The 21,713-nt window shown below is 34.4% G+C and overlaps 4 protein-coding genes across 6 annotated transcripts; 2 read left to right on the top strand and 2 right to left on the bottom strand.

The window, feature by feature from the left end:
* Window positions 1-321: 321 nt before the first annotated feature.
* LOC103317455 lies at window positions 322-7,932 on the bottom strand. 3 transcript variants are annotated; one of them, XM_031933349.1, is made up of 5 exons: window positions 7,411-7,931; window positions 6,206-6,358; window positions 5,086-5,780; window positions 4,071-4,425; window positions 322-605 (listed from the first exon to the last, which is right to left on the bottom strand). In XM_031933349.1, the coding sequence occupies exons 1-5, from the start codon at window positions 7,451-7,453 to the stop codon at window positions 601-603; spliced, it is 1,251 nt and encodes a 416-aa protein (XP_031789209.1). In that variant the 5' UTR covers window positions 7,454-7,931; the 3' UTR covers window positions 322-600. The 3 variants fall into 3 exon arrangements, with proteins under 3 accessions (XP_031789209.1, XP_031789208.1, XP_031789210.1); XM_031933348.1 differs by having other exon boundaries at window positions 4,071-5,780; window positions 7,411-7,932; XM_031933350.1 differs by lacking the exon at window positions 4,071-4,425 and having other exon boundaries at window positions 7,411-7,932.
* A 6,594-nt stretch (window positions 7,933-14,526) lies between these two features.
* LOC116418290 lies at window positions 14,527-17,315 on the bottom strand. Its single transcript, XM_031933351.2, has 2 exons — window positions 16,933-17,315; window positions 14,527-16,833 (listed from the first exon to the last, which is right to left on the bottom strand). Exons 1-2 carry the CDS (start codon window positions 17,225-17,227, stop codon window positions 16,154-16,156), a joined length of 975 nt encoding a protein of 324 aa, XP_031789211.1. The 5' UTR covers window positions 17,228-17,315; the 3' UTR covers window positions 14,527-16,153.
* A 623-nt stretch (window positions 17,316-17,938) lies between these two features.
* Window positions 17,939-20,034, top strand: LOC116418291. Its single transcript, XM_031933356.2, has 3 exons — window positions 17,939-18,414; window positions 18,948-19,057; window positions 19,152-20,034. The coding sequence occupies exons 1-3, from the start codon at window positions 18,297-18,299 to the stop codon at window positions 19,569-19,571; spliced, it is 648 nt and encodes a 215-aa protein (XP_031789216.1). The 5' UTR covers window positions 17,939-18,296; the 3' UTR covers window positions 19,572-20,034.
* LOC116418293 lies at window positions 19,575-21,666 on the top strand. Its single transcript, XM_031933358.2, has 4 exons — window positions 19,575-20,034; window positions 20,636-20,763; window positions 21,051-21,264; window positions 21,334-21,666. The coding sequence occupies exons 2-4, from the start codon at window positions 20,665-20,667 to the stop codon at window positions 21,519-21,521; spliced, it is 501 nt and encodes a 166-aa protein (XP_031789218.1). The 5' UTR covers window positions 19,575-20,034; window positions 20,636-20,664; the 3' UTR covers window positions 21,522-21,666.
* The last annotated feature ends 47 nt before the right edge of the window (window positions 21,667-21,713 follow it).

Raw genomic sequence — 21,713 nt, 5'->3', positions numbered from 1 at the left:
TAAGAGATTGATTCTTACCATGACCATTCATTGAATTTATTTCAAATAGTACTATGTAAACGACAATTAATTATGCTTAGCATTAAGCAACATTTTAATTAAGAGATTGTTACTAGTCTTCAAACTTGATCACGAACGACCATGTAAATGTGTCTGTCATTAAAATCATTATTTGAAAAAGTTCTTATATAATATGCTAAATGCGAAAAATTCTAAGAATTACAGTTCATGTTATATTATATAATTATATATTATTATTGTCGGAATATAAGGATCCGGACGCGATAAGGTGGCACGAAGTAAAGAAGCAAAGACAGAGTATTAAGTAATAGAGCGTAGCGTAACTTTATTATTAAAGTAAACTTAAACAGAGCGGGACAAGAGCCGAAGGCGTGCGTGCAGCTCGACTATCTCGTAGAGAGTGAGGCGGCGAGCGGAGAGCGCCGCCGAGCTCAGCGCCGTATCACGTGGTTTTGGCGGCGAGCGCTTCTAGAGTCGCTGCGACGCGAGGGATCTGCCGTCGGTGTCGGGGGAGATCGTACACATATTCCAACACTCCCTCCCGATTGTCCTCGACATCGTTTCCAGGCTGACCCTTAGTTATTCTGTAACATGAAAAATCTGTTAATTTCCTAGCAATAATCTGGATAATTTGTTATGGCTATCAGAGGGCAAAGGCTTGGTAAAGATATCCGCTCTTTGCTCCTTTGATTCTATCCATTCTATTTTTACATAATGTAACTTGACACACTGCTTAACATAGTCCTCATACACTCCAGCCATGTGTCTCAACTTATTACTTCCATCCATCTTTGTGCAAGCGACTGCTGCTTTATTATCACACCATAAGATGATTGGAAAGTATGTCATGTTTGGAATCACTTTCAGAGATAAACTTATGCTAATTGATTCCCTACAAGCATCACCCATTGCTACGTATTCAGCTTGACAAGTTGATAAAGCTACGTAGCTTTGCTTGTGGGTTCTCCAGGCTATTGCATCTCCGTACAGCGTAACTACATGTCCGCTTGTCGTGAGCGAGTCTTTACAATCTGCAAAACTTGCATCTGAGAATGTTTCCATTCCGTCCTTCAGGCCTTTGTAGGTCAGCTGCCAATTCTTTGAGTAAGCAATGTACTTGAATACTCTTGTTACCATTTTCCAGTCGTGTTCAGTCGGATTTTGTTGGTGTCTGCTTAACATATTGACTGCGTATGCCAAATCTGGCCTGGTGCCGGACATCAAGTACATGAGATATCCAACCACTTCTCTGTATCCACGCTGGTTTATAGCTTTGTCATTTGTTGATTCTTCCTCTCGTTGTTTTCGTTGTCTGTTCAGCACTTGATTTGTTACCATGGGGGTTGATTGACCTTTAGCTTGTGCATATCCAAATTTCGTTTGCATCTTATTTATGAATTTAATTTGGTCCAGTTTTATGGTCCTTTCCTTACTGTTTCTTGTTATAGTGATTCCCAAGAACTCTTTAGGTTCACCCAGGAATTTCATATCAAACTTTTTACTCAGTTCTTTCTGTATTTCTCTCATCTTTGGCTCGTCATTGCCTGTCAGCAATATGTCGTCAACATACAGCAGCATGATTATGCGGCTTTTGTCTTCGGCGTATATGAACAGGCATGGATCTCTACTGTTCGCTTGGAATTTTAGTTGTTTAGCGAATTCTGAAAAGTATTCATTCCAATTCTTTGGACTAGTTTTCAAGCCATAAAGAGATTTGTGAAGCTTCCAAACTTTCGTTTGTTTCTGATTTTCGTATTCTTCAAAACCGTCTGGTATTTCTAGAAATATATCCTTTTTTATAGGGCTGTGAAGAAACGCTGCTTTTACGTCCAGTTGCCATAGCACATAGTCGTGTTTATTAGCAATAGTCAGTACAGCTCTTACTAGTGCAAGTCTTGACACTGGTGCGTACGTTTCACAAAGATCATACAAATTTGAATCCTTGAAACCTCGTATGACAATTCTTGCTTTGTAGTCGGGGTATTTTGTTCCACTGTCTTTACGTTTGAATACCCATCTCGAATCCAGGATGTTTAACTTTTTACCGTCGCAGCTAGTTCTACTGACTACTTCATATACTCGGTTTTTCTGAAGTGCTTCTCTCTCTTTGTTTATGGCTTCTTGCCATCTATCTGCTTCTGGTGATGATACAGCTTCTCGGTAAGATTTTGGATCCCCATTAATACCTGTCAGTAGTGTATACAATTCATATTCACTTAGGCCTTCAATTTTATCCTGCATTTTTTCTGATTCTGACGTACCAAACGTCATCAGTGCATCTGGGTCGTATATGTTTAGACCTTCTGTTTCACCCTGTGCTTTTTCAGCTGATACAATTTTCTTACTTTGAGTCTGCTTCCGAGTCACTGGTCTGTGATTTATTTTTGAAATAGGTTTCATGGCTGTTTTCTGATTTTCTTTACGTGGTCTACCCTTTTTCTTGGGTGCCTTAATCACCACTTCCGGTTGATCTGGGCTTTCTTCGTCGAATTCAAAAAGCCAGGTTTCTTTATTCAGAGTATCGTTTGTTATTGTCCAATTCTTTATATCTTCGGGCTTGTAAATATCTCCAAATACTTTGCTTTCGATGAATTGCACGTTCCTGCTTTCGTATACTTTACCATCTTCTGGGTTTAGTAACAAGTATCCTGTGTCAGTATATCCTACTAACACTGTTTTATTCGAGAGCTTATCGAACTTAGTTTCCTGTTGTCCTTGGACCTTGGTAAAAGCTACACAACCAAATCTCTTAATCTGATTTATGTATGCTTTTGATTCTGGGTTGATCATTAGCAAAGGTGATTTAAGACCAATGGACTTGTGAGGCGTCAAGTTATACAGGTAGGCCGCTGCTTTTACAGCCAGATCCCAGGCATTTGCTGGTAGTCTAGAATCGTACATTAGGGCCCTGGTGATTTTCTGTATGGTTTGATTGTAGCGCTCTGCTATGCCGTTTAACTGTGGAGTGTATGGACAAATTGTTCTGAGTTCAGCACCATATTTATCCAATACCTTCTGTGTCTTTCCGCTGGTAAATTCTGTTCCTTGATCACAGTCTAGGTAGCAGAATTTTTCATCTCTTCCGCATATATTTCTACATTTCACGACAAAATCATCTATGCATTCGGCGGCGTCCGACTTTTGCTTAACTGGGTAGGCCATGGCAAAGCGTGAATAATTATCTACTAATACAACTATGAACCTACAGCCTTTCGGATGAGTAGCCGGTGTAATCGGTCCCATAGTGTCAGCACTGACCCGTTGCAATGGTTTCTTGGCCATCTCTTTGTTATTATCGAATTTCGGTCTATTCATTTTCGCTACTTTGCATATTTCGCAATCTTTCAAACACACACCATGATCATTTTCTCGGAATTGTTTAATGTCGGGGTATAATCCTTTCAGAAGCTTTACTTTATTCAGAGCCGTATGTCCTAATCTAATGTGCCATAAATTAATGGTATTTATTACGGTAGATTCGTCACCATTTTCTTTCCTTTGATTTGCTGAATCTATGACTGACTTTTCATCAGCGAATGTCACCTTTTTCTTAACAATCTTTTCATTGCTTTCATGGGCAATTAGCGCACCCGAGGGCATCTTTTGTATGTTATCTAATTTTGGCTTTAAATCGATTATCCAGAATGGATTCTCAAACTTTCCTTCTAGAATCTTTTCTCTCGTATTTGGTTCGTAAACGTTTATCGTTTTGTTATCTAAATACACGCACAGGCCCTGATCTGTAAAGCGTTTGAGTGACAGCAGGTTTTTTCTCAAATTTTCTGCGTATACAACATTATCTAGTTTTATTACGTTACCGTTAGATAGTTCGAATTTAACTTGGCCTTGATTGGTTGCGATTATGTTAGATCGTTTGTCTTTATTGGCACAGCCTATTACGCGCTCAGTCTTTTCGTGCAGCTGAGTCAAGATGAGTTTAGAATTTGTCATATGATCTGTCGCGCCTGAATCTACGATAAATTTTTGCGTCTCGTCGTCCCATTCATTCAGACTCACATTCATGCATACTGAATCAGTATTGGTCGTACCTTTTGCAGGAGTGCCAGGTCGTCTGAAAGGTGACTTTGATCGAGATCTGCTATGCTCTCTCCTCTGCTTTCTCTTTGGAGAGATACTTCTGTTGCGATCAGTCGCTCTCTTTCGTGGTGGCCCTTTCCGTGGTTCACTGCAGTCTACGGCGATGTGCCCGAACTTATTGCAGTTAAAGCACTTAGGCTCGTCGTGCTTGCAGTCCTTGGACAAGTGCGCCGTGCTACCACATCGCTCGCACCGTTTGTTGGGCCTTTCCCTACTTTTGGATCGTTCGTCAGAGAAACGGTTTCTTTCCTCTGCGAATCCGAGCAGGGCTGATTTTTCTGGGGTTCTCTGCTTCGAGTTGTCAATCTGGAAAATTAAATCTTTTAGTTCATTGTAAGTATATTTCCTACCCGTACCATGGCTTGCAACGTTCTCTGCCGTAATGATCTCTGGGTAGGCTTGCTCTACTGCGTTGAACAGTAGACTTTTCTTTGCCGTATCGCTCATTTTTTCTATGCCTTCATTACTTTCATACTTTCTTACGAGGTCTTCAAACCTCAAGCAGAAGTTAAAGGCCGTTTCTTTATCTTTGTTGAGCTTTAAGTTGAAGAGTCGTTTCTGGGCTGTATGAGCATTAATTCTCAATTCATTCTTTTTAATTTCTTTAATCTTATCCAGTAATTCAACTGGATCTTTTATGTTCATCGTGTATAGGTGATACTTATCATCAATTCTGTTCAGAATTATCTCGCGTATGATATTCTTATCGTGTTCGAGTTCATCTGGACAGATTAGACTTTGATTGTTCTTTTCGAAAACGTAGAACAGTTTTCGCGACTTTAGCTCTGAGAATAAGAAATCCTCAAAGGGGGCATATTCCGAATCTAATTTTAACTTGTACATTCGCGTGATGTTAATCTGTTTCAATTTTGCGTCATTTATACTCGTGTTACCTGAGTTCATTGACTTGAACAAATTCAGCTTATTCAGTTGCGTTAAGTCTTGATCAGAAAAACGTCTACTTACATTCAAATCGTCGAGCGCGATTCCAAGACGTTCGGCGGATTCAACGCGCCAATCTTTATATGGCGACTGTTCTCTCCTTACTTCATTTTTCTCGTTCCACTCGTACGAGTCGGCCACTAGTGTGGACGAGCACCTGGGTTCAGGAGGTCCGAGCTCCCTTGGTCCAGGAGCCAAGAGCGTGAGCGGATTGCGGTTGGCTGGTCGAAAGCCACGTCCGCGTCCTCGTGGATGCAGCTTGATCGGTTCTGCCGGGCGTGTACAGCTGACGATGCTTGGCTTGTTGTTGGCTGAAAGAGTTGGCTTCTCCTGCCAATCTTTTACTGCCTGTCCATCCTGCCCTCTGAGCTTCAGACTATCAACGGACCTCATCAGTTGCTGTACATCTCCGCTGATCTTGGTTGTGAACCTTTCGAAGTTTTGGTTCATCTTAGCATTCTCCTCCACGAGGGACTTCATTCCTTCTACCAGCCTTTCGCTGAGCTTGACTTGAGCCAGGGTGCTCTCACGCAACAGCTTGGTGATCTCATTCATGCTGTATGTCTGGTCGTCATCCCTGGGCGTGGACGTAGTGGCTCCTGCTCTCCCTGCGTCGCTGTAGTGGCTTACGGGTCCTCTCAACCCTACCACTCGATCCTCTGTAGCTTTCAACACTTCCAGGAGTCTGGCTGCTTCTTCCAAACTGAGGATGTTTATGTCTGTAAATATACAAAAAACGTTAGTCTGCGGTTGAGAGGATACCCCTGCAAAGCTCCCTATACTTTGTGCACAAGTATCGGGCCACCTTGCTGTCGGTCCAGTCACTTTTCGACAAAGTTCCCAAACCGACTTAGTCTCTTTTTGCGGAATGTGTGCCTAAGCACGGCTCCCACAGTCCGAGACCCACTAAGCACGAGAGCAGGTTTGGCAGATCTGTGTGAGGGTCTAGTTTTTGAGCGTGGGACACTGACTAAGTATCTGTACGTGCGCACGTACCAAGTCACATTCGTGGGTTCGTGTTAAACCTCTCACAGATCCGCACAGACTTCGTGTCGTACGTTACGTTGGCTAGTAGCCCGTCAAACTTTCCGTACAAGTGTAGACTTACATATAAATATTGTTATTTATGACTTTACTTCATTACCTAGTTGGAGTGTTTCGTCCCTAGAATTCATTAACCAAACGCCTCCGCCGTAGAGTTGAAGATAGAAACTCTCATTTGGTTCTTTGTCCTTCAGGTCGTAGTACTCCAGAATCTTGGCGCGTATGTCATCCCAGTCAGTACTTGTGCTACGTGCTGTCGAAAGATTTTGTAATTAATATTCAAACTTAATTTATTTTGATAAACCAGAGTCGTTGTGTTGAATTAATTCTTCGCTTAATTTATTGCAGAGTGAGCTCGCGCACCAGCAGCCCCACCTGCGCGGTGTCTGTAAACAGTGCAGCTCGCAGGCAGACTTACACTAGATGCGAAAGCCGACGTTCACGTTTATCGCGTTAAATTTCTTTATAGATGATTTTCTGCTAGTTTAATACGTTAAATGATTGCTTAGTTTACCCATGCATCAGCAGCCCCACCTGCGCGGTGTCTGTAAACAGTGCAGCATGCAGGCAGACTTGCACTAGATGCATAGGTGTGCGTTTAAGAAATTCAAAAATTGCCGCGCAACAAGTGAGCGGTCACGTGAATTCGTGTGCGCTTGCGCACAATCTTGTATTGACTTCGCTTTACGTTTGAGTTGACTCAGCGCGAACTTTTTGTGCACGTATGTATGCGTGCGCGTCCGTGTATCGTTTCCGCTACGTGTGATTGTAATGACCGCAACTCTCCCTCCGTTTTCATGTACGCGCGTGTTAACCTATTACGAGCCAGGTTAAACTAGCGTCGTCTTTTTCTGCGTGCGCCTGAACTTGCGCGTCGTCGTCGTGAGCCGAGAGCGCGGCAACGGCGGCTCTCCCTCCGTTCCGTATAGCTTACGTGCAGGAGAGAGGTGAGGCGGCCATGTTGGCTCGGTTGCCTAGCAACCCCCCTTTCTTTCGCCTGTTGCTTCGTACCGGGAATTTTTACCGCGCGTTTCTGTTCGTTTGAACTTCTCGGAAATGCGTTTTTGTTTTGGTCGACTTTCTTTGTTTAAGCGCGTTCGGATTTTCGAGTTCTGACAAGCCGAACTGATGCAACACTGATTCGCGCCTTTCTCTTTTCCGCGATTTTCGCGCCTTTTCTTTTCTAATGCGGTTTTTTTTTATCTCGCGATTTTTATTTTTCACTTCACTTTTCTTATACACTCGCGTACCGCTGATTTTACTTCACGAGTTTCATAAGCACGTTTTTATTTTATGCGTACTTACGTGCAGTTTGCGGGTTTGCCCATTTGTAGGATTTTCCGGCCATCGTGACTTTTGCCTTTGTTTCTCAGCTTAGGTCGTTCTCGTGTCTTTGTACAGGTGTCAACTCGTCTCGACTTCTCTTGGCTTTTCTTCTATTTTTTTTTTTCGTGTCACTTTTCACTAATTCGCGCAGTGGAAGCGTGCTGGGCCCATAACCTGTCGGAATATAAGGATCCAGACGCGATAAGGTGGCACGAAGTAAAGAAGCAAAGACAGAGTATTAAGTAATAGAGCGTAGCGTAACTTTATTATTAAAGTAAACTTAAACAGAGCGGGACAAGAGCCGAAGGCGTGCGTGCAGCTCGACTATCTCGTAGAGAGTGAGGCGGCGAGCGGAGAGCGCCGCCGAGCTCAGCGCCGTATCACGTGGTTTTGGCGGCGAGCGCTTCTAGAGTCGCTGCGACGCGAGGGATCTGCCGTCGGTGTCGGGGGAGATCGTACACATATTCCAACAATTATATAATTATATATCAGTTTGAAATGGATGACTTCATATAATGAGAGTGTTTAAAAGTGTTTAAAAATAACACTTTTACCAAAGTATTATAATTTATTACTTAATAATGTTCCTATGCTTTTTACAATGTATTTGATTAAAAAGTATGTATTTAACTAAATGAAAATGTATTATTTTCAATAGAAAGATGTAATACAGCTTAAACGACGTGTATTGCAATTCATTTTTTTAAGAATTTGTTACAATATATTAAAGAATCTAAACAGAATTCTTTTTTCATTTCCCATTAAATTGTTGTAATTTAACAAAAGCAATTAAAGCATTAAAAAAGAATTCTTTTTCTGATATACGTTGCTTACATTTTATTAGAAAAGAATTCTTTTATATTTCTTTCAAACGACAGAATACGGTAGTACAAAAAATTATTTGTCGACTAAAGAATTCTTTTTAAATTCTTAATAAATTGCAATTTAGCGGACATTCGTTAAATCTCTAAGTAATTGTATAGAACTCTTTTCACACTCTTGTCAATAAAAAGAAATTGAAAAGAATTCTTTTTAAATTTTTGTAAAATTCCTGTTGGGATGTTTAAACATGAAACCTACTGGTAAAGGTTGTAGAAATATTTTATAAATTCTTTCTGCACCATTACGAGAAACCTTTTATAAACATCGCGAGTAATATTGTGAAAGGATTATGCGCGGACATACGAACATTTCAGCAATATTTTTTGTATGATTTTTACGAGGTTACAAACCTTTCATGAAACCTCGCAGAAACCTTGCAGGAATATTTCGTGCTATGTGGGTACTGATGAGATAAAAATATCTGTGCAATTCACTTTGCAGACCTCATCATTGGTGACTTTCGGCACATATATGACACTTTTTTATAATTTACACTTAATCAACAATGATTGAGTCAGTGAATACCATATCATTTTTAACATTGACTGAGAATGTGAGAACTGTGTGTGGTGTTATCTGTTATTCTGCTGTATAACATATAGCAGACAACATATACAACCTGTCTACTATATCTAGTATATACTCTTAGATGTATGTGTGTATGGTTAGGTACTAATTGTGCTGCTATATAAATATAAGTAAGATATAAGCAGACAGCCTGTACCACCTGTAGTATACACTACGTAGCATACTAGGTTAAGTTGTTACTTTTTGCCTCTTTAACACGTACATTTGAAAAATTATCACAATTATTTGGGTAAAAGGTAGATTAAAGTAGATTTTTAATTAAAAACAATTATCGTTATTAAATATGTTTTGATTTTTCTTATTATACCTGTTTATTGGTATAATAGATTTGTATAAATTATACTTAGCATTTCTTAGCCAGTGACATGTACTTCATACTGGCCAGTCACTAGTCTGCTCACCAGTTTCGCTGCTCAATTTTCTACCAGGGTTAGTGGCCATGTAAAAAAACAGCCAATTTACTCCCGCTTTATGGCCATGAAAAACGTGAAAATCTATACATGCGTCACAATAACTATGGTGTGCACCAAGGGCTAAACGGGCTTTTTGACCTTGTGTGGTTTACAGTACTCGTCTTCGGTTCAGGGACGCACTTGCCTTCGGCTCGTGCTACCTCGCTTTCGACTCGTACTACAATCTCTACACTCGGTCTAAAAAAGCTCACTTTACGCCCTTGGTACACAATATACTATATTCCATATTTGACTGCAGGGTCACTATTTGAGCCCAAAAAGTAGGGTCACAACTTACTACATTTTTTTAAATTAAAAAAAATTTTTTTCCCGTAAATTTTTTTATTTTTCATTCACCCCGCATTTCAAGGACTAAATGTGGCCGTCTTTGTCAAGTATGGAATAAAAATATATGTCACTTAAATAATTTTTAAAATATTAATTTTTCGTTATTAGATAACTGTTAAATTATCTTAAATTAAAAATGTAAATAATTTAGATTGTAAGTATGGAATGTACTTAAAGTGTATACACGGAACGAGGAGACTGGACATGGGGAAACCGTGAGTGCGAGTGAGAAGCATAGGAAACGCGTATTAGTGCGAGAGAGAAAGACTTTCCCTCCCTTAATTCCTGCTCATTCCCCACTCTTCCTCTTTGAGTTGCAAGAAAGAGCAGAAGGAGTCCAAAAAAAGGTTAGAAAAAAAGGTCAGGCTCAATGGCGTTCGGCGGAGGGTCAGTTATTTTCTCTATGACAGTATACTTATTATTTAAAATTAGACAATATTAATAAATAAAAAGTAACAATAATGTGCAATTTTTTCGTATAAATAGTTAATAACAACGAATTTTGAATGAAAAAAATCGGTTAATAATTGCTATTTTGGCTTCCGTTATTGAATATTCCGTTATTAGTATTGAATTCAGAAAAAACTTTATAATTAAAATTCATTATTTGAATAATGCGCAAAAATTGTGATTCTTGTATTTTTTTAAAAATTGCTATTTTAGGCTGACTTCAGTTGCAAGTTATTCTTGATAAGCGATATCATTAGAACAAAAACTTTACATTGAAAAATTGTCGAGCATTCTCATTGAAAAGTTATCTAAAGCTATTTTAATATCAACATCGTAAAAAAACATACAAAAAACTATATTTAGTTGTCAACAATTTTGAGGCCTAGAAAAAGGCTTTTAAAATTAAAATAAAAATTTTATTTTTTCAATACTTAAAATATAAGTGCAAATACTGTCCGATTTTTATCATTAAAATTTAATTTTTATCAGCTGATTTTACAGTATAAATAATTCTGTATAGCACTTTTTGTAATATTCAGTTATTAAAATGTAGACATTTTCAAGAAGTATTTTTTTCATGCGAAGGGACGTAATTCTCTATTGACCGTCTTTGGGCCTGACCCTTTTTTTGGTGGCTTAGCCTACGCCTGTCGTCGTCGAAGGCAAGGATAGAGGTAACCTTTAGGCAGAGAGTGGGAGACATTGGAAAATTGAGGGAGGGAAAGGCTGTCTCTCTTCATCCAATGGACTTCCGTATGCTTCTCACTCGCACTCACAGTTTTCCCCATGTCCAGTCTCCTCGTTCCCCTTACTGTATATGGTTATCATTATCGAAACACGACCGAACAAAGGTCAGCAAGCAAGGTATAGTTGCTGTTAGTTAATAAAATTAGAAATTTTGTTGTTGTTTTGTTGATGGACAAGACAAATTAGAAACTTTTAAATTGCTAAAGTGTTAGAAAAAAGAAAAAAACTTTTTAGGAAAGAATTCTAGTATTTGTATATATACAGACGTGCACATTCACATGCACACACGCATACACACTCACTATCTGACACATACGCATCTACATAGACATTTTGAAAGAAAAATTCACTGTGTTAACGGATGCTGCAAAAAACAATTGAAATATGTCTGTAATAAATAATTTACTGACATATTGTACTTTTTACTTTGGATCAAATAAACAATTATATAAAATAATTAATTCTACGATTTCAACTATAAAATAAAAAATAAAAATGTGGCAATAAGTTTTATACCTAAAATAGTAAAAGGAAATATAAATTTAAACAATAAATTAATTAATTAAACCAATCAATATGGAATGTATTTCAGAAACTTTTAATACTTTTTATATTGTACATATAAAATAATTTCTAAAAAAGTGGATTTATTTACGTTAAATTCTTCATATAGTAAGAAAAGAGTAAATAAATATATCCTTACGTAAAATAATGCATTTTTACTATTAAATTACATGCTATTGAATATGTATTGGATGTTTTTATCATACGTATATTACAAAAGATTGTTAACACAGAAAATTAAAATAATTTTTAACTGCTTTTGTTTGCATTATATCCTTTTTGTAATAAACATCGTTATGAGTCTATAACACTGAATAAAAGGCTTAACAACACTCTAGAAGGCTTAACACACTCACATTGTTCTATAGTAAGGTCATTCGATCGAAATTATTCGGTATACGTCACATAAGGTATCGATAGCATCCTTCAGTAGTGATATTATGCACTATTATAAAACTATATCGACCAAACTATTGCGTTCTAGAAATGCTCATTTCTAAAACTTTTAATGTAAATGTAATTTATGTTCATTACAATGAACATAAATTTAAATAGCTTATAAATTGTAAATTTTCATACATAATAATTGTTCTTAAAGAAAATTTGAAGTAGAGAAAATTGAGAATTCAGCAAACTTACTAAGATTAATAATCAATTTCGATGTTATAGTTTGAATTTTTTGAGTTTGATAAGATGGTTCACCGGAATATTTATTTTCTTAGGATATTGCTTAAACTTTGTTTACATGTTCAATTAAGTGTCCTCTACAACGTGGTATTTTTTTACCCCCCAAGCGACATTATTTTTAGAGCTATTGAAGCTTGAAATTTTGTATTTCAACAAGGAAGCCTATACCAAATTCGAATTTTGAGGACGTTTAGATGAATTGCGAAGCGAATTTTTTTAGAATATTTTTAAAAGACTAGCTTATGGTGTAAAATAGCAATACAAATCATGGAGAAAAAGTTGGATAGGGCAAACGAGGCTTTTTTTGCTATTAGTATATCTATATAGGTGCGCAGTGTTTCTCCCTCTTACAAGTTTTGAGAGGATTTTGTACTCTGAACAATTTATATCACCATTCTAATGTTTGATAGTATGAATTGTAAGGTTTTGACATTAGATAACACTGCATAATATCTTAAAAAAGGAATTTTCCAATAAAAACCCTGATAGAGCACCATTGCAGCCGTCGAACTACCTTAAACGTGTAAAGCGGTTATTAATCATGCAATTAATTAGAAAATTAATTATTCACGTGTATTTATGTATGATGAAAATAAAATAAGGGCCGACAGAATACTAAAGGCAGAGTCAAAGGTTGATAAACAAATGTCAGATATTATTTAATCAAAATATAGTCCTAGAGTCAGCCATTTAAATAACGTCGTCATAAGGTACAAGGTTATTCTTCACCGAGATCAATTCCTTACATATTAAATTAGACATAGCCGCATAGGGGACGTATACGTAGTGGATTTTCGTACACGTCAATCCAAAGATTCAAAATCATTCATTTCATAATCTCAATTTATAAATTTTGAATTTCTAATCTTTCTAATTTTTATTTTTTTTTTTACTCTCACCCGTACAAATGTAGGTAACGACGTTCTTAATAAATAAAAAAATTGGCAGAAGCGGATGTTGGGGAAAAGTTGCTGGTAGAAGTACCAAAAGTGTCAAAAAATATATTTCTACGCATGTTACAAAGTAAACTTCTGCCTTTTTGCATATGGCTACTTCAAGACGCCGATATGTTAGAAAAAAAAATAGCAGAAGTGTAGGTGGGGAATAAGCGCACAAAAAATTGACAACAAATGCGCGGATCTGGAAAAATTCGATTTGCTCTCGGTATCTTAGATACGCGACGTGATACAAGCTTGAAAATTTGCTTCCCTAGAGGTAGCTTTGTAATAGTAAAATTTTTCATCAAAACTTCTAGAAAATACTTTTTAGTGTGTTAAAAGTTCAAATCAAGTGTTTTTAGAAAATGTCCGTATGGATATGTGTGTGTGTTTTCACAAGCGGTTTGAATTCTGTGGATCATATCTTCCCTTGTTGTAGTTTCATGTTCATAAACAACATCTTTCAAATACCCCCACAAATAGAAATCGGGTGATGTCATATCTGGAGATCTCGGTGGCCATCGAACACCCAAATCTCCACGTCCAGTGCGTCCAATCCACCTGTCACGGTAATTTTGATTAAGATATAGTCTAACTATTCGAGTATAGTGCGCAGTAGCTCCATCTAATTGAATCCACATTCTTGCTCTTGTGTATAAATCTACTTCTTCAAGAAGTACTGGAAGACGTTCTCTCATTTAATTAGTTATACCAGACATACAAAAAACCGCTTGTGCGATTTTTTTTCAAATGTGTAAACGCCTGGGAAGCAGGCGCGCAGAATGAGCCAGTTACGGCAGAATCACCCATATATATATATATATATATATATATTGGATCTTTGCTTGTATTATTTACATATAAACAATAATCATAATTGCTTCTTACAAAATTTAAACTTTCTATGAATTTATTGAAGCATTCATACCAAGCTCTTGGGCTTTCTCTGAGACCATATAGTGCTTTTTTCAATTTGCAAACTTTGGAATATTGCCACCTGTTTCATAACATTTCGGTTCATTTATGTATACTTCTGATTTTACATGACCATTTAAGAATGCTCCCTGGCGACAAAAGTCACGTGATTAATTACATGATTTGTCACGTGACTATTTGGCGTGATTTATCATATGATAAATCACCTGTCCAAGTGATTTTATTTTTTAATTATGCTCGAAAAATTGGAACAAAATATCGTTTATTGTTTATGATCTATTATTGGCAATTAAGTAATATGACTCAGCAATCGAACGACAAATAAGAGAACTAATGGCATATCAAATCCTCTATATTTCATTATAATATTATTTATTTTCGTTCTCATTTAATCACAATAATATTAAGGATAATAATTAACTGTTGATATTGAACAATATATTTCTTTAGAATCTAGTGGAATAAAAAATAATATCATACGATGTTACATAAAAAATATATTTATTCATAATATACAGTATGTACAGCTTATGAAGTATATACAAAAGTAGCAATGTCTTAATAAAATTACATTATTTATACCCCTACTGAAAAATATCGCGCGATTTATCACGCGATTATTTACGCGATTTATCGCGCGATTAGTCGTGCAAATAGTTGCGCGATTGATCACGCGTAATAATGAAACTTTTTTTTGCTCGATTAGTCGCACGACTAATCACGCGATATCCGGAAAAATTCTGTAATTTTTTTTATGGAGTATAAATTACATTCTGATAAGATATTTTATATAACCATATGTTTTTTACATATTTTTTAAATTATAGGTATAAATATATGCGTGTGTGCATGTGTGTGCTATTCAAAATTTGTAAAAAAAACGGTTCAGTTTGCTTAACTTTGTGAAAAAGTAAGTAATATATTTAAACAAAATTAAGTACAGTTTATTTATTATAATATTTATTATAATTTGTCATTTATTTACAAAATAAAAACTACAAATTTCGTACTGCATATTTACAGGTATAGCTTTTATGCACGTTTGTTGAACATTGATAAACTTAATATTAAATTTTTTTGATTTGGTAGTATTAAACAATAAGAAATAAAATACAATTTTTCGCAATTCAATAAAAATAGTTATTTGGTACTTGTATAATATATTTTTTTTTCTTCAGTTTCAGTTTCAAAATAAAACTGCTGGTAATATTATTTGATTTGTGTCTAGACAAATTACATCTCCTATTTCAATTATTTCTTTAACTATACTTGAGTAGACGCTGCCTCTGGTTTTAAGAATTCTACAAATTGTAAATTCTTTTTTATTAGTAATATCTAATAGGAAATGGTTGATTTGAACAAATGATCAGTCTTGGAGCTGTGCAAAGAAATTACATGAGCGTTTGTTATTTTTTTCCAGATGATGTCATTAAAAAATGGTTTATTACAGCTTTCGAAAACACTTTAATTATCCTTGGTAAATTAAATTGCTGAATTAATTGTTGATCTAGTATTTTTTCTGTTCCAAAATACGTGATTTTTGATACTTTTATTTTTTTTTAGCCAAAGTACCATTTAAGTTTTGACAATAGTCGAGTAAAATTGCAGAACAATTAGTGTATATACTATGCCCACAACGGACCCCAATGGTAAACACATTTTACAATATGAAGTAATTGGTGCACATTGTAAGACATAGCAGTGATCCCATAGTACATTTCTACTTGTGAAACAAATTCATGCAACATTACATTAGATTGATTCAATTCTGCGTAAGTGATATCCAACTGTAAACATATATGCAATGAATTGACGAACAAAGACCAGTGCCTTAAGAGATTCTTATTTTTTAAAACTATTCTCAAAATAGGTAAGCTATAATAAAGAACCGAGTTCTCCCACTCTCGTGCTTTCCAGTTTGATCGTTCTTTTAATGATCTTGATAAACGACCTACTTGATGAGGTACTTTTATTGTTTTGAGTTGATAATTTATTATCAACTCAAAACAATTATTTCATATAATATTTATTTCATCATTTGATAATAAATTTAATAAATATTCTGTAAACTGCTGTGCTACGCCAGCTAACATACAGTGCATGTAATCAGGTGTGAAGCCATTTATAATATCAAAACCTTTTAAGAAGAGAACAGGGAACATTTCTCATACCATTAACAGGTTTACCTGTTTCAATTGCCTGTTTAACAAAATCAATAGTATTATTACGATTCCTATCCTCAGCGGGAGGATTTAAGAATGGGTATCTCATGCTGCCAGAATGATATATAGCAGGATGTAAGAACCAGTCACAACCACATCGAGCATTAAATTGCATGGATCCATTCATGGGAGCACGAGCAATTGTATCCACACACGCAATTAGTGGAAATATCTTAATACTGCGTTCTTCATCTTTTATTTTGCAATTAATTTCCACCGTTGACAAATCATTGAAGACTTCAACAAATTCATGTAAAAATATGCCCATTTTTGGTTTATTTAATCCAAAGCATAGGCTAATTGTGATTGTGCTGTTTAATCTGTCTTGCACAGGAATTTCATTCAGCATACCGTAAATTGGCCAAATAGAAAAATTGGAGGACTCAAATACTGGTGCTCCATCAGTATTAAACGCCATTGTAGCATACGAATTTCGATCACTTTTACTTAAACTTTTGACAAATTTCCTATATAATTTTCCATCATAAACATCTTTAATATGGTCTGTTTCATGAATTCTTTCTTTCACCACATAATCGTAATATTCATGGTGAGTTTCTAAATAATCACGTACTGCATCTGTCGGTTCTATTGTAGTAAAATAACACAAATTAGATGGATTTGACACGTCAATTTTTGTTTTGCAATTCGAACAATTAACATGACTATTCAAATTTTCAAATGTACCCAAATATTGAGAGCACTCTGGACATACACTGTGTAACGTAACATTACTAATATCCTTATACAACTGATTAATTCTATAGCGAGTTTCAGGCAAAAATTGTTGACCACATATTCGATTAATAAGTTTTAATAAATTCGACAAACTTGTTATTGATGACCTAGTAGATAAATAATATTTAAGAGTCATTAGCATTAATTCTGCTGGACTCCAATCAACATTCACTAAAATTGATTCAAAAAATGCTTCTTCACCCATTAAGTCTCTAATAGTAGACGATTGTTTATAATTATTCATTAGTAATTTTAGAGTTTCATCATCACTGCTATCTAATTCATCATTGTTTGAATAGTAATCTTCCTAAGAAAATATTTACGAAATAATTAAAAACATTTCTAAGGTTATAGCGTATGCTAAGAATTATGTTAAATAAATAAATAAATCAGCATTTCAAGTAAAGTATTCTTTGCCTGAACTTTATTAAAGAGATGTCAGAGCCATGCTGACTGGTTGAAATGTTATACCTTTTCTAACATCAAAATTGCTCGATTTAAAATTATAGTTAAAAAAAAAATGAATGAAAGAAAAGACATCTCAATAAGATACTTTTAAAAGTAGTAGTAAATAAACTAATTACTCAGGTTAAAAAAAAAGACTTTGTGAATTGTTCAGTGAAAATTATATACGACAAATGACAATATTAAAGCTTTTATGCAATTTAATAAATTTGAACCTGTAACTGCTAGAGTCTAACCTCTGTAACATTGATATAAAATTTATTTCTGCTACTGTATGTATATATGTACATTGTACACGAGATAGATAATATGCCAGAGAGTCGGCCCAGCTCATAGCTTCTACAGGTAGAAAAATTTGCGTTTCATTGAAGCTTGGCACTTGCCACCGCAAGAGGCGCTGCTATATAAACAAAATTTGGATTTGATAAGAACTATAAGCTTGCTTTCGATAGAGACGTTGCTGAAATTTCGCGTTTCATAGTTCTTATTTAATTATTACATCAAATATCTAAATGTATATAGTATAGATAAAGGTAGATAATGTTAATACTTAAAAGCTTTATAAATTATTAATGTATTAATTATTATAGTAATATAATTATTAAATCGGAATTAGCTTATCAATCACTTTAGAACAAAAGTGAAATGTAATAAACTGAGATTTTCAAATTTTGTATTTAAGTCAAATAATAAAGTATTTGTTATATTCTGAAGTAAACTAACGATTATGAATGTCAAATTTGCTCGTGTTAGGTTCAATGATGAACTAACAAAATACTATATTAAACCTATAACATGCATAAAAGACAATGAGGATGATGATGACAAGAATCATATAACGCCATCAGATGCAAATGATTTTAATGCAAAAAAAACTTATTATTGCAAATATGTTCTATGTGAAAAATCCTGTATTGCTAAGCATAAACATTATGAATATCATCCCTGCAGAATGCTTATTAGGAGGTAAATTTCAACGCTTCAGTTATTTTAAATTATTGTAAGAGGTGTTAGTACACAAAAATTTTGGATATATTTTAGAATTTGTATTTCAAAATTTTTCTTTTTCAACAGTTAGAATGTTGTAATATAATTTGTTTATGACACTCTAACTTCAAAACCATAAATTCAATATGATTATTTGAATCTCGTGCAATAAAATGCAGTTTTAAAGTGGTGTAGAGAGTAATTTTTACCTCGGCTAACTATTCTCACTTGCTTTGCTTGTCACATGAGGTAAATAATCACCTGTCACACCTACTTAGAAATATATTAATTAATTCACGATTATAAGGCTTTTATCCAAAATAATGTATATAGTCCATATTTAATTTTATGATAACACAGATACGATAGTCAAAACTAACTCCGAGAAAAACAACGAACATTATTATAGATACTGGTTCTAAAGTTTCTGTGTACTTTTCTCTTAATTCTTTAAATATATTATTAATTTATTTGGTCCAAATCAAATTTTTATGAGAATTTTTATTGTATAGAATCAATAGAAGTAATACAAAACAAAGTCAAAGAGAAACGTTGCGCAGTTCCTAAAGTGATTAATGACTTAGGTGCATTAAAATCCAGTAGCAAAGATAATATTTCAGATGTAAGCAATACTTTACAATAAATTTTGAATTACAATTTATGTCCTAGTATATTTATAACATACCGTTTTGGTGAATAATTATAATTAATTTTAGCCTAAGAAGATGAAAAAAGTGACTAAAGAATCAAAGAAAAAGCAGTCAGACGCAAAGAACAAGAGAAATAAGCAGTTTTTCGAGATTCTTAAAAATACATTTACTGATACTGATGATTCATATAGTGAATCCAATAAGTCATCACAGTCTGTTACAACAAATGCAAGTCTACTCAATGTTTCAGTTCGTTTAGAAAAGTTAAATGATTTACATGCATCGCAACCGCCAAACTTGACACTCCAGAAAAATGTACATTCTCAAAACTCACAACGCGTAAATGAACTTGACAATTTATCAGATTTGTTACCATCTGATACAGAGTCACATCAATCTGCAGCATCCTCTGTGCAAGACACAGCAGCATCGTCTCCTCCTAAGAATAAATTCAAAAATCGGTTTCAGCACAAATCTTTAAGTTAACAACATAAAAATCAATCACAAGGTAAAGAAACAACTGTCAGTGCTAATGTAAATAGTGAGAATGCTGGTGAAAGTGCTGTTGGCATAGATGATAACGATACAGATGATGAATTAGGGGGATTAAATCTTAGCAATTTAAATAATCTTGCTGCAAATAACGCTGATATAGATGACATTGCTGCTGCAGCCGTTGATGCAAGAGATGATGGTGCCAATGAATTAGGAGGATTCAATCTAAGCAATGCTCGTGCAAATAACGTTGCACAAAATCTTGCTGCAAATAACGCTGATATAAATGACATTGCTGCTAAAGATGTTGACGCTAGAAATGATGGCGCTGATGGACCAGACAATATTGTTAATGGAGAAAATGACGATGTTATTCAAGAAGAGATTGATGACGAAGAACAGTTAGAGAATAATATAGAAAATGAAGCAGATAATAACCAGAATTGTAGTAATGGTAAGTTATTACTGTTTTATTCAATTATATTGTTTAAATTTCCAAGTTTGCATGTTAGCTAATTTTGGGTGCGTTCTGCATGTAAGTATATCGTAGGGTATATAATATAAGTGCACGTATTTAAGTATAGTACTATCAATAATACTACTTTATTTATTTATTAAAAATTTACAAGCAAAGTGACCTTTTTAAAACTTAAGATATTACTGTCGCTACGTCTCTAGTCAAAATAAGCTTACTTTTTATTTCTTGTCTATTCACAATATTTACTTGGCTAAAGAAGCTGCATAATTAAACATACATAATATTAAATGATTCTATTCGTCTTAATTATTAATTAAACTTCCATACAGAAGCTGATTTGACTTATTCTTTGAGGTTAAATGTAACTTTTGTGCTTTCAATCAATTCTTTCTATTACTTATAGCTACCTAATCATAGTTTTTAAAAATGATAAACATTCTTAAAATATTTATCTTTTATTACAACATAAATTTTCATATCTGAACAGTATTTAGTTAACGACGGTACTACCTTAAGATATTTATAAATTGAGTTGCTATGACATTATATATTTGAAAGTTTTAATTATTTATTATAGATGGGAACCAGAAACGTAAAACCATTAAAATGAAAGATTTTATATTAAATTGTGTAAACTATTACAAAGCAAAAGAAGGCCATGGTTTTGATGAAAGACAAAAAAGATATACAATAGAAAATGATGAGGTTAGTTAGTAAAAAAATTTTTTTAAATGCTTCTAAAGTATTTAGTGTTACTTATTTTGTATATATTTAAATATCTTATACAGTTCTTTATTTGAGAAAAATGTATGCGTGCAATAAAAAAAATTATTTATTTCAACATTTGATATAAGAATTAAAAACTTGCGACCGCAATAATCTTATTCAAATCAATTTATAACTGTGTTAAATTTTTAAGACTTTTAGGTTAAAGATATTAAAATAAAATATTTTATTTCATTGAATTAATTTTTTATATCAATGATTTTTAGATATATCTTGGAGAAAACAAAAGTGTACAAGTATTGGAATGGGAGATGATAAACCTTGAGCGACCACCCATATTCCTTGTTCAAAGTGCACTACATTTATGGGACATTACCGAGTTTGCTAACAGAGCCTTTGAAATTCACGATGACATGAAGAATATTCCAGGAAGATTACCAATAAAACTTATCGAAAGAAATCTTCTGCGATTATTAATAAGTATAATCTACTTTTTTATATAATTCGCATATAAAATTTTTTGATTCTATTACAGATTTTATATTGTAGGTTTATACCATGATTATTTGAAACGTAATAGGTGTTTAGATCATGAGTCAAAAGCATCGTACTTGTTAAAAGCAACATACACATTAAGAAATAAAATGAGAATATTGAGGTCACAGGAGAAGAAGGCTAGAACACCACGTAATGCACAAAATGCAAGACGGAGGCTCAGTTATAACAGCATTGAATAACTTTACTTTTTCTTGGTGTATAACAAATTATCACGTTATTTTTGTAAGACTTCAAATAATTTTAAAAGTATTGAAGATCAGTGATACATTTGTTTTAGATCATCAGAAGAATTTATGTCGTTATTGGTTACATAACCTAGATACCTAAAAAATAAGCTTAGTAAATTTAGTACATGTGTAATTGAACATTTT

This window comes from Nasonia vitripennis, unplaced genomic scaffold, assembly GCF_009193385.2.
Source record: "Nasonia vitripennis strain AsymCx unplaced genomic scaffold, Nvit_psr_1.1 unplaced0148, whole genome shotgun sequence".
Taxonomy (NCBI): domain Eukaryota; kingdom Metazoa; phylum Arthropoda; class Insecta; order Hymenoptera; family Pteromalidae; genus Nasonia; species Nasonia vitripennis.
Note: the sequence above shows the minus strand (reverse complement) of the source record. Positions and strands in the feature narration are given on the sequence as shown.